The sequence below is a fragment of the Bidens hawaiensis genome, unplaced genomic scaffold (genome assembly GCF_021521415.1).
Source record: "Bidens hawaiensis isolate Kalapana, Puna unplaced genomic scaffold, B.hawaiensis_p1.1 tig00000512_1, whole genome shotgun sequence".
Classification (NCBI taxonomy): Eukaryota; Viridiplantae; Streptophyta; class Magnoliopsida; order Asterales; family Asteraceae; genus Bidens; species Bidens hawaiensis.
The window spans coordinates 873,934-890,705 of NW_027491033.1; the positions used below are offsets into that span (position 1 = coordinate 873,934).

The 16,772-nt window shown below is 36.1% G+C and overlaps 2 protein-coding genes across 2 annotated transcripts in view; one reads left to right on the forward strand and one right to left on the reverse strand.

Annotated features, from left to right (window-relative positions):
- Positions 1-16,772, forward strand: part of LOC143632288 (glutamate dehydrogenase 2-like) — a 209,617-nt gene that overhangs the window by 100,273 nt on the left and 92,572 nt on the right. The gene's annotated exons all lie outside the window — the stretch shown is intronic.
- Positions 10,934-12,256, reverse strand: LOC143632051 (histone-lysine N-methyltransferase, H3 lysine-9 specific SUVH5-like). Its single transcript, XM_077100648.1, has 3 exons — positions 12,055-12,256; positions 11,687-11,835; positions 10,934-11,602 (listed from the first exon to the last, which is right to left on the reverse strand). The coding sequence occupies exons 1-3, from the start codon at positions 12,254-12,256 to the stop codon at positions 10,934-10,936; spliced, it is 1,020 nt and encodes a 339-aa protein (XP_076956763.1).

Below are 16,772 nucleotides of genomic sequence, written 5' to 3' on the forward strand. Positions count from 1 at the left end.
TAGAGTGTTATGTGAATGCATGATAGTTCATAGATTGTTAAATTGTTGAGTTTGGATGCAAAAAGTTTCTGGACAGATTGTGTTGTTGATGTTTGAATGACTGTAACGGGATGTTAAAGTGGAATTTGATTGAGATAATTGATATTACAGTAAACTAGGTTGAGTCTAGTTTCTAAAGAATATAAATTTGTAATTTTTGGACGTGTGAAAGTTAACTTTTATGATTTTACAAAAACGTGGTGCAAAGCTGAATTGTTAGACCTGCTGTTAGGTTGTTTTGTAAATGTTATATCTCATAATCTACGAGGCCAATTGGGTTGGTTCAACTTCTGGAAGTTGACTTATTGAGTTAGGAACCTAACCCAAGTGGTCTTGCATTTATTGGATTTTTCGTTTAACGGGAATTGCAAATAACATTCTGTTGCGCATGAATCTGACTGATATGAGTTTGCTGTAGTGTTTTGATCATTATGAGAAATCTATGTGGAATAAAAATAAAATAAAATATGTTCTGGAAACCTAAGACATGTATGCTTCGGTGATGATTTTTGGTGAATTAATTGAGATGTTATGATTGGTGAAATAGTACAATCTTTCAAGTAGAAATTCTGTCTCGATGAAATTAGCTGCTGATTGTTGTGAAATTGCATGAAATATGATAGTTGTTAATTGATTGTCATAAATTGACCAAGATGCCCTTGTGGGGAGTAATTGCTAATTAATTGCCGTATTTTGACTAAATTGTCCTTACGGGGAGTATTTGCTAGTGATGTACATTGTTTATACATGACACGAAAGTAATTGCTCACACACGTATTGTATCACAAGTGTACTTGTTTAAGTCACACACGATCCACAAAACGAAACACGACACATGTTATGTGCATAGGTATTATGTGCCGAGTCTAGAGACTCGTTAAACGTTCCGACACTTAGAAAATCTCTTTGTTAATTTAGAACGCTAGAGAGAGTTCTACGACGCGCATCACTTGGTGATCCAATTTGGGAAATTCTTCGCAAACAGTGAGTTTCACTTACCCCGCTCTTTTAACTGTTTTCAAACGTTTTTCACTTGGGGGAGATAACATACTCTGATAAACGCATTTTCTGAGATAAACGCATATTTAAGATTTTGTTATAAATTATATATCACTTGTAAAGGCTAAGCGGCAAACGTAACATTTGAAGTCCCACACATCGAACCGGTTAATATTTGGAATAGCGAGTCACTGTTGAGTAGTACTACTGGGTTTGACAAACCCCACCCAACGCTAAACTCGACTGGAGGTCGAGCGGGTGTAATTTTGGCTAACACTTACCATGGTCTGGATTGACCTGGTGACGGGCACTTGATAAACAGTCAGCTTCGGTTTCGAACCACTTAGTAATACTTGTTGTATAGATTAGCTACCTATCGATATATAATTTGACATAACACTATCTGGTAATGCAAAAAAGCTTAAACGCTGTAACGTGGTTACGCAAAACGCTTAAACGCCGTAACGTGGTTACGCAAAACGCTTAAACGCCGTAACGTGGTAATGCAAAACGCTTAAACGCCGTAACGTGGTTACGCAAAACGCTTAAACGCCGTAACGTGGTTACGCAAAACGCTTAAACGCCGTAACGTGGTAATGCAAAACGCTTAAACGCCGTAACGTGGTTACGCAAAACGCTTAAACGCCGTAACGTGGTTACGCAAAACGCTTAAACGCCGTAACGTGGTTACGCAAAACGCTTAAACGCCGTAACGTGGTTACGCAAAACGCTTAAACGCCGTAACGTGGTTACGCAAGACACTTAACGTAAAACGCTGAACGCAAACGCTAAACGATTTATTTTTATATAACTTGTGAACTCACCAACCTCGTGTTGACCCTTTTAGTATGTTATTCTCAGGTAGCCGAGGCGGGCGCGCGGTCTAGGAACATGCATTGTTTGAATCATCTTTATTTATATGGTTTACGCTTCCGCACTTATTTGCATTTAAACGTTTTTATGGTTTGATTATAACTAATGATTCCGATCCTGTTAGTTCACACCCTCTGACGGTAAAACTCCGTTAGTGGATTTTGAGGGTGTGACATGGACAGGCGAAGTTAAGGAGGAGCGAAGTTGACTCTAGACGAAGTTAAAAAAAAAAAAAGTGTTTGGAGTTTTCGTCTGTATGGCCAGGTGTACACGATTATTGTGAGACCGAAGACGTTGTTCCGTCAACGAGTGAAACTTGTTATCTCTTGGTCTTACGTGTGAACAAATACGTGTCAACTCTGGATTTGGAGTTGAGGTTGTGAATGGGATATTGATTGAAACTGGATATTGACACATATTTGGGTGTTTTTGGGCAAAGGAATTGTTGTTGTTCGAGGTTGACCAACTGAAGAAAGTCAAATTGAACTGAAGGTTTTTGTCATTACTGGATTGCGGTCAGAGCATATTATTTATGTTATTTTCAAGGCGTTCGAGAATTTGATCCTGAAACGTGATGCTTATTTATTAAAGTGAAAATTCTGGAACAAGTTGGATTTAATCGGGAATTAAAGTGTTTATGTTCTTGATCGTTATCCCTGGTGATTGAAGATGCTTTGGATTAATTAATGGTCATGTGTGTTAGATTCTGTCAATGTGGTTTTGTGATGAAATTGATCACTTGATGTTGAGTAGTTGAAGATTAAACCTTATCGTATGCCGACGTGTTGTTGAAGTTGTGGAGGGAGCCCAACTTCACGTGTTGGTGAAGTTAGAAGAACTTCACGTGTTGGTGAAGTCAGAAGGACTCACGTGATTGGTTGAGATGATCAATTAGGCACGGGGATGCATGCATTTCAAAGACCTCAATCTATATAGTCGGAGAATCTTACACTGAAGGGGAGATCGGATATGGAAGACGCTGGGTGATTGGTAGATTTGTGAAGCTACAAGACAGTTTCAGACACGGCTGGTTGAAGAGCAAACAGAAGATCATCAGTTAAGAGGGAGTCTGTTGGTGCATGTTTTGTAACAGATGATTTTTTGTGTTTGTTAGAATTGAGAGCAACGGTCAAAGGGGAGTCTGTTGGTGCATTTTGTGACCGTCGCTATGCAATTCTGATCAGCGGAAACGAAAAACGAAGTTGTAACAACTTCTGCCGTAGGCGAAGTTGTAACAACTTCTGCCATAGGCGAAGTTAGAACAACTTCGCCTACTGGCCCAAGCCCAAGCCCGCGAAGTTGTTTCGATATATATATACGTGTCTTGTTTAGGTTTGAGTATCCAGAAAGTTAGAGAGTTTTGTGTTACATTTCAATTGTCTAGAGAGAAACCGAGAGGGAGAGTCGTGTGGGACGGCCCGAGGTAGAGCTCACCTCGGGTCGGACGTGTTTCTGTTTATGTTCGGTATGTAACGTGGTTTTGATTATTATAAAAGATCTGCAGATTTGTTTATCCCGTTCGTGTGTTTGTTCGTGTATGTGTTTGTGTGTAATCGTGTTCTTCGTCTTCTACACCATAAACGAGTCTAGGAGGATTCCGCACTCCTAGACATCGTGCGGATCTCGTTTCGATCAGCGACACCCCGGGGGGACTTACAAGTGGTATCAGAGCCTTAGGCTCTTATGCTATGGTTCGAGATCTGCGTTTTGGTGTTTCTGGCACGTTTCTGATGCGTTTCTGGTCGAACAGCCGCCGCAGGCGAAGTTATGGGGATCAGGCGAAGTTGTCGCTTAAATTTTAGGGTTTAGGCGAAGATATAAGGTTAAGCGAAGTTATCCACAACTTCGCCTACCTCACAAGTTCGCTTATCTCAGGCGAAGTTATCTGTCAGGCGAAGTTTTGGACAGGCGAAGTTATGGACAGGCGAAGTTAAGGAGGAGCGAAGTTGACTCTAGACGAAGTTAAAAAAAAAAAAAGTGTTTGGAGTTTTCGTCTGTATGGCCAGGTGTACACGATTATTGTGAGACCGAAGACGTTGTTCCGTCAACGAGTGAAACTTGTTATCTCTTGGTCTTACGTGTGAACAAATACGTGTCAACTATGGATTTGGAGTTGAGGTTGTGAATGGGATATTGATTGAAACTGGATATTGACACATATTTGGGTGTTTTTGGGCAAAGGAATTGTTGTTGTTCGAGGTTGACCAACTGAAGAAAGTCAAATTGAACTGAAGGTTTTTGTCATTACTGGATTGCGGTCAGAGAATATTATTTATGTTATTTTCAAGGCGTTCGAGAATTTGATCCTGAAACGTGATGCTTATTTATTAAAGTGAAAATTCTGGAACAAGTTGGATTTAATCGGGAATTAAAGTGTTTATGTTCTTAATCGTTATCCCTGGTGATTGAAGATGCTTCGGATTAATTAATGGTCATGTGTGTTAGATTCTGTCAATGTGGTTTTGTGATGAAATTGATCACTTGATGTTGAGTAGTTGAAGATTAAACCTTATCGTATGCCGACGTGTTGTTGAAGTTGTGGAGGGAGCCCAACTTCACGTGTTGGTGAAGTTAGAAGAACTTCACGTGTTGGTGAAGTCAGAAGGACTCACGTGATTGGTTGAGATGATCAATTAGGCACGGGGATGCATGCATTTCAAAGACCTCAATCTATATAGTCGGAGAATCTTACACTGAAGGGGAGATCGGATATGGAAGACGCTGGGTGATTGGTAGATTTGTGAAGCTACAAGACAGTTTCAGACACGGCTGGTTGAAGAGCAAACAGAAGATCATCAGTTAAGAGGGAGTCTGTTGGTGCATGTTTTGTAACAGATGATTTTTTGTGTTTGTTAGAATTGAGAGCAACGGTCAAAGGGGAGTCTGTTGGTGCATTTTGTGACCGTCGCTATGCAATTCTGATCAGCGGAAACGAAAAACGAAGTTGTAACAACTTCTGCCGTAGGCGAAGTTAGAACAACTTCGCCTACTGGCCCAAGCCCAAGCCCGCGAAGTTGTTTCGATATATATATACGTGTCTTGTTTAGGTTTGAGTATCCAGAAAGTTAGAGAGTTTTGTGTTACATTTCAATTGTCTAGAGAGAAACCGAGAGGGAGAGTCGTGTGGGACGGCCCGAGGTAGAGCTCACCTCGGGTCGGACGTGTTTCTGTTTATGTTCGGTATGTAACGTGGTTTTGATTATTATAAAAGATCTGCAGATTTGTTTATCCCGTTCGTGTGTTTGTTCGTGTATGTGTTTGTGTGTAATCGTGTTCTTCGTCTTCTACACCATAAACGAGTCTAGGAGGATTCCGCACTCCTAGACATCGTGCGGATCTCGTTTCGATCAGCGACACCCCGGGGGGACTTACAAGTGGTATCAGAGCCTTAGGCTCTTATGCTATGGTTCGAGATCTGCGTTTTGGTGTTTCTGGCACGTTTCTGATGCGTTTCTGGCCGAACAGCCGCCGCAGGCGAAGTTATGGGGATCAGGCGAAGTTGTCGCTTAAATTTTAGGGTTTAGGCGAAGATATAAGGTTAAGCGAAGTTATCCACAACTTCGCCTACCTCACAAGTTCGCTTATCTCAGGCGAAGTTATCTGTCAGGCGAAGTTTTGGACAGGCGAAGTTATGGACAGGCGAAGTTAAGGAGGAGCGAAGTTGACTCTAGACGAAGTTAAAAAAAAAAAAAAGTGTTTGGAGTTTTCGTCTGTATGGCCAGGTGTACACGATTATTGTGAGACCGAAGACGTTGTTCCGTCAACGAGTGAAACTTGTTATCTCTTGGTCTTACGTGTGAACAAATACGTGCCAACTCTGGATTTGGAGTTGAGGTTGTGAATGGGATATTGATTGAAACTGGATATTGACACATATTTGGGTGTTTTTGGGCAAAGGAATTGTTGTTGTTCGAGGTTGACCAACTGAAGAAAGTCAAATTGAACTGAAGGTTTTTGTCATTACTGGATTGCGGTCAGAGAATATTATTTATGTTATTTTCAAGGCGTTCGAGAATTTGATCCTGAAACGTGATGCTTATTTATTAAAGTGAAAATTCTGGAACAAGTTGGATTTAATCGGGAATTAAAGTGTTTATGTTCTTAATCGTTATCCCTGGTGATTGAAGATGCTTCGGATTAATTAATGGTCATGTGTGTTAGATTCTGTCAATGTGGTTTTGTGATGAAATTGATCACTTGATGTTGAGTAGTTGAAGATTAAACCTTATCGTATGCCGACGTGTTGTTGAAGTTGTGGAGGGAGCCCAACTTCACGTGTTGGTGAAGTTAGAAGAACTTCAAGTGTTGGTGAAGTCAGAAGGACTCACGTGATTGGTTGAGATGATCAATTAGGCACGGGGATGCATGCATTTCAAAGACCTCAATCTATATAGTCGGAGAATCTTACACTGAAGGGGAGATCGGATATGGAAGACGCTGGGTGATTGGTAGATTTGTGAAGCTACAAGACAGTTTCAGACACGGCTGGTTGAAGAGCAAACAGAAGATCATCAGTTAAGAGGGAGTCTGTTGGTGCATGTTTTGTAACAGATGATCTTTTGTGTTTGTTAGAATTGAGAGCAACGGTCAAAGGGGAGTCTGTTGGTGCATTTTGTGACCGTCGCTATGCAATTCTGATCAGCGGAAACGAAAAACGAAGTTGTAACAACTTCTGCCGTAGGCGAAGTTGTAACAACTTCTGCCATAGGCGAAGTTAGAACAACTTCGCCTACTGGCCCAAGCCCAAGCCCGCGAAGTTGTTTCGATATATATATACGTGTCTTGTTTAGGTTTGAGTATCCAGAAAGTTAGAGAGTTTTGTGTTACATTTCAATTGTCTAGAGAGAAACCGAGAGGGAGAGTCGTGTGGGACGGCCCGAGGTAGAGCTCACTTCGGGTCGGACGTGTTTCTGTTTATGTTCGGTATGTAACGTGGTTTTGATTATTATAAAAGATCTGCAGATTTGTTTATCCCGTTCGTGTGTTTGTTCGTGTATGTGTTTGTGTGTAATCGTGTTCTTCGTCTTCTACACCATAAACGATTCTAGGAGGATTCCGCACTCTTAGACATCGTGCAGATCTCGTTTCGATCAGCGACGCCCCGGGGGGACTTACAATCATCTAGCGATGTGGGACAAGAAACTTAGAAACCTATTTATACTATGGTGGTTCCATCTCCATTTCTTTCCTCTACCAATGTGGGATGGAATTTCCTTCTTTCATTTCCTTACTTCTTCCTTTTATTTAATTTTTGGTTTGTTATACGGTGCGATTATTGCAAGGTGGGAGATAGACGTAAGCGTTGGTGTTAAACGTACACCAAATTGCCTAGCTAAACGTAGCACCATAAATTGAAGGAACTTTTGTAAAAATTAACAAATCGCACACACTGCCTATCTAAGTTGTGACATTTTCCATTTTTTTTTTCATATTCGTATATGAAAGTTATCAATTTATATCATTTTCAATGATCTAAAGTTCGTTCACTTTCTATTCGTATTGTTCAATTAACGAATCTCCGAGCCATAAAAGTTTATAAAATAATCAAAGTCTAAAACTATACGAGTGTAAAACGTAAACAAACCAAAGATATTAAAGTATATAAAGTTTTATCTAGTTATATATATTTATAAAGTTCAAGGGTAAAAAGTAAATAAAGTTTAAAACAGTTTATATATATATATATTTATAGCGTCTAGGGTTCAAAGTGTAACTTATGATTTAAATTATAGGGTTAAGTTATAATAATAAGATTAGATTTTGTAGGAAGGATAAAAAATAATCTTATCCATTCATTTTTAGACTTGAATGGTTGAGAGTAGATTAGAGAGAAAATCATGTGTAAAACAAGGGTATGAGCATAATATGGATAACACATTTGTTGACTTTCTCTTTTGACATGCAAAACACATGTCAAATTCCCTCATCATTTTAAAACGTCAAAAACTTTTTTATACGACATATTTTTCAAAAACAATTTCGCCATAATAACGAGTGTTTTTTTATCTTTTATATGAGTACCATATTGCTATATATAAAATAAAAAAAATTCGTGGGTTTTTTACAAATTGTGTTTTACCAAAATTGTGTTTTACAAAATTGTGTTATACAATTGTGTTTTATTTTTACATAGTGTTTTTTACGTTATGTTATTTATTTGTGTTTTTGTCATTATATTTTTATTTTTATTGTGTTTTTTATAGTGTTTTCCATTGTGTTTTACCGATGACTTTCCGACGAAATTTTCCAAGATTTTTTTGCAAGGTGGTGGCGGTGGGTGGCGGTGGGCGGTGGTGGTTATAGGAGATGCGTGAAAATTTAAGTGATTTTTTAAGATTAATTAAGTGAGTTTTCAATATTAAGGTAGTAGACTAAATTACCCTCATTCCTAGCCTTCTTAGAAAAATCAAATTTCTTATTAAAACCTTTCTCTTAAATTATAATATAATAATAATAATAATAATAATAATAACATAAACCCAACCCATTCCCCATCCTTGACCCGGTTTTCCCGGCGGCAAGTCCGGCGACCGGATTTCCAGCGCCGGCGACATGTAAAAACATCGTTTTAATCTGCGTTCGAGACATTAAATCATTTTTAAAGACTTCTCTTCTAACGTCAAGTATTATTAGGTGATTTATTTCTCCATTAACAATCTAATTAACATCCTTTAATCACCCAAACCGGCGGATTATAATCAAGGCTATACTACCTCGTATTAATATCAAACGACTCAATCAAAACTATAAATAGTACCCTAATCATCTTCTAGAACTGCCGCAACCATAGAACTACACAAACAAACTGTTTTAAATCTTGAAACTGTTCTTAATATCTCGGCTCCGGCCAACACGCCGTTCACCGTCTTTCCGGCATCATCCAAGGTAATTATTATATGGTTTTGATTTGTTTTAACCCAACTAGCTAATAAAACCCCTAACATAAATCGGGCAAACATGAAACGGATTAAGAGTATTGAATCTTCTTTTTTTTTTGGTATTCTAAAATCTTGGTGGTTGATTATGGTAGGGAAATGATGTTGACACAATATAGATCTGGGATTTACTTCTACACACCCGAGCAAGAGAAAGCAGCAATAGAGTCGAAGGAGAAACACAGCAAGAAACTGAACCGGAAAGTGGTCACAAAGATGTTGCCAGCTAAGAAGTTCTACAGGGCAGAAGAGTACCATCAGCAGTATCTTGCAAAGGGAGGCCGATTTGGGTCCAGACAATCTAGTGAGAAAGGTTGCAATGACCCTATTCGGTGCTATGGCTAATATGTATGTACGCGTTAAGATGATATATATATATACTATTTGTGTGATGTATAGTATATAGTATGTATAAGTATCAATTCATAGATTTTTTTTGTGTTACAATTCCTTGGATGTTAAATGGACACTGTTATGATCTTTCAAAATGATATAGTGTTGAGTCGCGCTTAAACAAAAGATGGTAATGTTTGACAATGTTTATATCTAGGTAGTTAAATACTCAGTTCGCAAAGAGTGTGTTACAAGCCAAACAGAAGAACTCAACCCAAAAGACTAGTCTGATAGATGATGGAACCCATTTGGCTTATAAACCCCACATCAGTTGCCCATACAACCGATGTGGGACAAGTCCCATACCTTGCATTGGGTTCAGTCCGTAACAATGCACCCTCCTTAAGGGCCAACGTCCTTGTTGGTCACGGCCACGTTGGTCACGGCTGGCTCACTCCAGGCCACCACTCTGTGGGCCACCACTCCGAGTCCTCGTTGGTCACGGCTGGCTCACTCCAGACCACCACTCCGCTGGCCACCACTCCGAGGTTGGCTCTGATACCAATGTTACAAGCTAAACAGAAGATTTCAACCCAAAAGACCAGTCTGATAGATGAGGGAACCTATTTGGCTTATAAACCCCACATCAGTTGCCCATACAACCGATGTGGGACTAGTCCCATACCTTGCATTGGTTTCAGTCCGTAACAGAGTGAGCCTGTGTTATAGTCTAGGCTTTTTTAGACTTATTTTCTGTTGGTTTAGTTGGTTTTTGGCTGCTCAGACCGTTTGAAACGAGTTTTGGCAGGTTCAGACTTCAGACAACTCTTGCTGGTTATCCAATGAATGGAGTGAATTATAGGGTTTATCAACCAAATAATGACAAAATAATGTTGTTGGGCGTGATTTAACGAAAAACAAGCTGGGAATCTCTTATCACCGAGAAATCTTAAACACGGTGCTAAATTTAGCAAAGTATAACTACTAGCCATTACCACTTTTAGATATTTAGTAATAAACTGTTCTTACGATTTAAGATTGATCTTAACCTCTATTGAACAGTTAATCAAACAGAATTTATATGCGAAAAACATAATTTAAATTTGTGTTCACGTTTTATAGGTTAAGTAAACTTATTTTCTTACAAATATGTACATATGTAACTGCTGGAAAAGGTATGTTCACCGTCATCATGGAGTGATTATAGCACGTTGCCGGACATCATGGAGAGAGGTGTAGGATGGGTTAACCATGTAACGACAATGTTTCCGGGGAATAATTATACAATGACAAAATGTTGCCAGATGTGTGCTATGTTAGATCGTGCTATTCTCATTAATTGCAAATAATCCAAAGTATATGTATAAATTACAACGTACGTACCCCCGAAAAGCCTATTAAAACAGGTTGGTTGCTTCAAGTTCTGCTTTTGCATCATTGTTTTGTAGGTTGAAGCATAAAAGAGAATTTCATTATTGTTTTAGAAGTTAAGGTTAACTCACAACTTAAAAACTGTTAACCGATTAAAAATGGATTTTAAGGCAAATTCATAACTAAATATTTTTGAGGTCAAACAAATGATTGACTTGTATATTTCAACAACAGATGGCCCATAACTAGCTATTACAAGAGAACTAAACATGCTAACTATATTCATAAGAAAAAAAAGGTTACAAATACTGAACAATAGACGGGTCGCTAAACTAAAATCCAGATTCAAGCGTTTGAAAGGAGCAGAGATGGTAGAACTGATATCAGTAGCTAGCATTCAACATTCGGTGAAGTGCAGGCTGCCCAGGTACTCTATTCAAATGATACTTGAACATAGTCTTGCCATCTTCATTTCTATGTCGTGTATAATGAATCGCAACATACAAACCATCATACACAAACACCTCATCCTTACCAAATTCAAGCTTCTTAATCACTCGGATTACAGTTCTCGCATCTATACTGTTCTTCAACGCCAGATTACCGCGTTTAAGTTCTTGATCTTCTGGTGGCGGTTTAGGCCCAAAGAATTTAAGACCACTATGACCACCATGACCACAATATATCAACATATCAGCAGATCCGGGGTCATTTGCGTACCGATGAGAGTCAACGATACTTATTGCCAAGTTTTTTCCTTCAATCTTGGTATAATCAATACCCGATTGAAGTTGGCAGTGAAGACCGATCATCTTAAGCTGTGCCCGGTATTTGAACTTATCCCCGATTTTTACACCACATATGGGGCCTAAGCTTTTTACGGGCTCCATCCATTTGAGCATTTGTTTCGTTATTTTGACCGCTTCCAAAGGAACCCTCCAGTTACCAATCTTTTCCCCGTTTATCTTCATTCGGTTTTCATCCAAAAGTTGGGGGTGGACTTGATCAAAGACATTCATTGCTTCTTTGATCTTCTCACGGTTCTTGTTTTCCTTTTGTGAGGCAGTAGTTGTCGTGACTGCTGATTTTTGGGCCTTGCCTTCTTTTCGCCTTTTAGCCTCACCATCTGAGACAACATTTTCAGCATTCTGCAAAGGCTTTCCCCTTGATACATGAACGGTGGTGGTGACCTTTGGCTGTTGGTCATGACCCGCTGTTAGAGGGTCCCAAAACATAACCTTTCCAGCAGGTTTTGAGCTGGATGAAGATTTGTTTCTGCTGACTTCTGCTTGCTTCTTGCTTTTGAGTTTGTCTTGCTCAAAAGATTGTGAATTCAATGAACAATACTTAATGTTAACGCACGAGTTGATCTTCACATTAACATCAGCGTCTGCACCGTTTAAAGGCTGCAACGGCTTCCTCACAGTTACAGTGGTGGTGACTTTCGGTTTGTGCGCACCACCACTGTTTAAACTTCTGGGATCCCAAAATTTCACTTTACCACTTGGTGGTCTTGTGCCAGTAAAATCAGTGGATCGACCAAATTTATTCGGCCTCAAGTTATCCACATCTGAGTGAACATTTTGAACCGTTTGCACCACCAGGTTCGGTCTTTTCAGGTTCTTGTGATCACGATCATTGGAATCCTCATATGATCGCTTTCCGGGAACAATTGGCTCACACACGTTCTTCTTCGTAAGCTCCATTTTCAAAACCTGAAACGTTAATTTAGCAAGAAATTAATCAGAATCCTAACAAGACTGTTAAAATACACGCGTAAACAACAGTTGCAGATTTAAAATTTTAAAAAAATTAATACAACACAAGAAACCCTAATTTTCACAGATTTTTAGTTTCTAACTGACCAACAGCAAAGTATACTGATGAACTATCAGTTTGAATCGAATAACAGATTTACGCAATAAATTCTCATTATTAATCAAGCAAGAAATAACAGATTTGTACCTAATTTTAACAGATTTCAGTTTCTAACTAACCCGAACAACCAAATATCGAATCAATGAAAATATTTATGATATAAAACTGATTAAATCGAATCAATGATAAGATTTACGATATAAATTCCACATAAATGCTTTTCAACGCTACAATTAATCAAGCAAGAAATGACTGAATTAACGCAAAACTCATCGCAATTCAAAATCTTCATCGTCTGCATGGAGTAAACTTGACGATATACACGATTATTGATAACCGATTTCAATGCATTAACACAATTACACCAGAGATAACAAGTTATCAATTGAATCGGTGAAGATTAAGCAACATTTCATAATAATTCGTCAAGATACGAATGCATCAAATTTACATAAATCGATTGCTTACTTGCAAATGTGCGTTGGTGGATGATATTGTGAGTGAGGATGATGGAATGCGGTTACAATGCAGTGAGTTAACCAGTTGGAGTTGTTGCAGGTCTTCAAATGCTGGCCTATGTATTTATAACCGATTTAAAAGTTAATTAAGCTAACGGCTAATTAAGCTTGGTTTTCATTTTCTTTTTCTATTTTTCATTTTAGAAGTATATTATTACATTATTATTTTAGATTTCGTTATATTATGTTAAAATTTAAAATCCGTGTTATTGGATTACATTATGCTTTTAAAGATTGCGCAGTTAAATACCTAACGGATACTTTTTAAAATTTTTTAAATGTATGATTAACGGCTACATGTAATTAATATTTAGATTTCATAAGATGTGAATTTTAGAGTTTTACTCAACAATAATAAATGCATGTCCTTTTTTGTGATTTTTATGTATTTCTTTTTGTCTCTATTGAAATCACTAAAAATCATGTGCTTTCTCATAACGACATTAATAAGTATCAGCGACGCCTAAAACTGCCTCTCGAGCATGTCTGCCTGCGGATTTTGTGAGTTTTTGATATGTGTTGGCCCTCCAAAATTTAATTGAATTTTAAGTACTTTTTTTATTTTTTAAAGTGTGTTCTTTTAATATAAGAAAATAAAAATTTATAAGCTTGTTACAAACTTGTAAACTTTTATAGACTTTCAAAATTAAGATTTTTTAAGACTTAGAATAAATTTGTAAAATTTAAGAATTTTAATAAATATTAAGAATTCATAAAATTTAAGAATTTGTATCAAGAACATATTAACTTTTATATAAATTACAAATCTTCAAAGTCTTAAAATCAACTAACTATTTAAAAAATTAAACAAATATACCATCCTTCAAATATTTGTTTTACTTTAAATATAACTCATTCCTTACATTTTTCTTTACATATATGCAATGATTATAAATATATACATTATATGTAATATGCAACTGTTCCTTTAATAATTAAATTTTTTTTAATTATATAAAAATTAAATATACTTAACTTGTTCACTATATAATATTTAGATTGAGTTGTTTGTTTTTATTTATCAGTATAAAAAACTACATAATTTTAATTGTTTTTCTAACTACAAGCAAAAATATAGATTTAGTTAACTGAGAATAAATTTAAATTTTGACATACCCGGTTTCAAAACGATGTATGTCCCAGGTCCCATACTTGTGGATACCCAAATTATTGTCATGTATTAGATGCATCTTATTAGTTTTTTAAAATTACTCGTTGAGATTACCAAATACATGTCTTGTAATTAATTTATTTCATATAACTTTTTTACGTTATGCTATCAATAATTGTGTAATTAAATACCTAATTACACATTTTAAAATATTTGTAAATATATAGTTAACGGCTACATGTAATTAATATTTAGATTTCTTAAGATGTGAAATTTAAAGTTTTACTTGACAATAAATTCATGTCCCTTTTTGTGATTTTTATGTATTTCTTTTTAACTCTATTAAAACATCAAAAATCGCGTGTTTTCTCATAAACAATAAGTATCAAAGACATCTAAAAATGTCTCTTGAGCATGTCCGCATGCAGCTTTTGTTAGTTTTTGATAGGTGCGGGCCCTTCCAAAATTTAATTTGACTTGATTTATCTTCTTTATTATCAAAATTGAGTTCTTTTTAAATAACAAAAACTTGTAAACTTATTTTAAAATTTATACTTTATATAAACTTGTAAACTTTTATAACTTTCAAAATCAAGATTTTTAAGACTTTGAATCAATTTATAAAATTTAAGAACATTATTAAATATTAAGAATTCATAAAATTTAAGAATTTGTATTAAGAACATGTTAACTTTTATATAAATTTCAAATCTTTTAAGTTTTAAAATCAATTAATTATTTAAAAATTTTAAAAAATATACCTCTCTCAATTTTTTTTAACTTTAAATACAACTCATTTCTTACATTTTTTATTCTATGTAATGGTTATAAATTTATAAATTATTCCTAAAATGAAATATTCCTTTAAAGATTAGAATTTTAATTTTGAAAATTTTCTTCAATTTTAGAAGATTTAAATATACTTAAGTTGTTAATAAAATAATATTTATATTGAGTTGTTTATTTTATTATAAACTATATATTAAAGGAAACCTAAGTTTCTATAGGGATTTTGGGGAGGTCCAATCAGTGGCTGCCACATGGCAGCCACTAAGTTTTTTTTAATATCTTGAAATATGTTTTAGTATTTAGTATTTGAAAGCAACAAAAGTAACAAAAATGGAACTTGTCGTGGTGGTCGTGTAGTATTATAGTGAATAGCAGGTCGCGTGTTCCATCCTCCACACAGCCGGTTTTCTAGTTTTTATTGGTTTACATTTTGTTTTTGTTTTTTTTTAAATAGAAATATTTTAAATAAAAATAGTTTTTTGTATTTATAGATTTCTTACTAAATCAAGTAATGGAAAATGAAGGTCGTGTGATAAGCGTTGGTGTTAAACGTACACCAAATTGCCTAGCTAAACGTAGCACCATAAATGGAAGGAACTTTTGTAACAATCAACAAATCGCACCTACTGCCTAAGCTAAATAGAGAAAAAACAACTAAGGTACACTGGGGCAATCACCTAGCTAAACGGAGAAACAACTACAACAAAGGTACACCGGCGCAACGTGCCGGCATAACACCTAGTTTAGACAATATGACAAACTACATACTTTAAATTGGTTTACTAATTAACTACAAACAAAATTATAGATTTGTACGCATCCGGTCCCATACTTGCTGATATCAAATTACTAATTATCATCATGTATCAGACACAGCTTATTAGTTTCTTAAAATTACCCGTTGAAATTACCAAATACATGTCTTATCATTAATTTTTTTCCTTATAACTTTATTACCAAAAAAAGATATAGAGAGATTAATAAAACTCAAAATTCAGCGTATTAATCACTCTATATCTAAGAAAAAATAACAATAAACATAAATATATACGGTTATGGTTATGGAAAAAATGGTATATGTCTCGAGTAAACAAGTATATTATGTTACATTCTAATTTTAGATTTCGTTATTAAATTACTCCATATTTTTTATTTAAAATTTTAATAAAAAATGTACATATAGCAATTCCAACTGAAATACTATGTTCATCTACATCTTATAGTGCCCACGTGCGCACGCTCCTCTCTAGGTGGGTGGGCCTGGTCTAATCGAAGTCATTTGTTTCTTTGCTGCCTTGCCTAATTCTTTCTGTATCTTTATTAGCATGAAAATGAATGACTATAACGAGTGAATGAGAATGGCTTTGCTTATGCTATCTTGTTGGCGAAGCGCCACTAATCCAAAGGCCAAAGATTTACGCTACTACGCATTACTCATGGTATAGTGCAAGTTAGGCTTAGGTATAGGAGGACTTGAACATTTCAGGAGTATATTATTATATTCTAATTTTAGAATTTGTTATATTATGTTAAAATCAGTGTTATTAGATTATCTCATGTTTTCAAAAAATATATAATTAAATGACTAGCGGATACATTTTAAAATTTGTATAGATATCTAACGGATATATTTAATTAATATTCTGATTTCTTAAAATATGAAATTCAAAGTTTTACTCAACATCAAATTCATGTTTTTTTAAAGATAATTTGTTTTTTTCTCTCTAATTAAACCATAAATATCACGTGCTTTCTTCGAGACAATAAGTATCATGAACAATGCATGTGATTTTTGTGAGCGTGATAGGTGTGTGGACATCTACTTTTTTTTAACGGCCAACTAAGTAATGCCGGGTATCCCGTACGCGGCCCCATTGGCTAAAGGTAGCCCGAGCCGACCACTAGTCCGGACGGACGGAGCCCCTA

What these genes read in the sequence shown, in the direction of transcription:
- LOC143632051 (XM_077100648.1), bottom strand. Translation starts at nt 12,256, where the DNA reads ATGGAGCTTACGAAGAAGAACGTGTGTGAGCCAATTGTTCCCGGAAAG. An exon ending in TACTGGCACAAGACCACCAA is followed by an intron (nt 11,836 to 12,054) that starts GTGGTAAAGTGA and finishes AGAAGCAAGCAG; the next exon opens with AAGTCAGCAGAAACAAATCT. An exon ending in CTTTGCAGAATGCTGAAAAT is followed by an intron (nt 11,603 to 11,686) that starts GTTGTCTCAGAT and finishes GCCTCACAAAAG; the next exon opens with GAAAACAAGAACCGTGAGAA.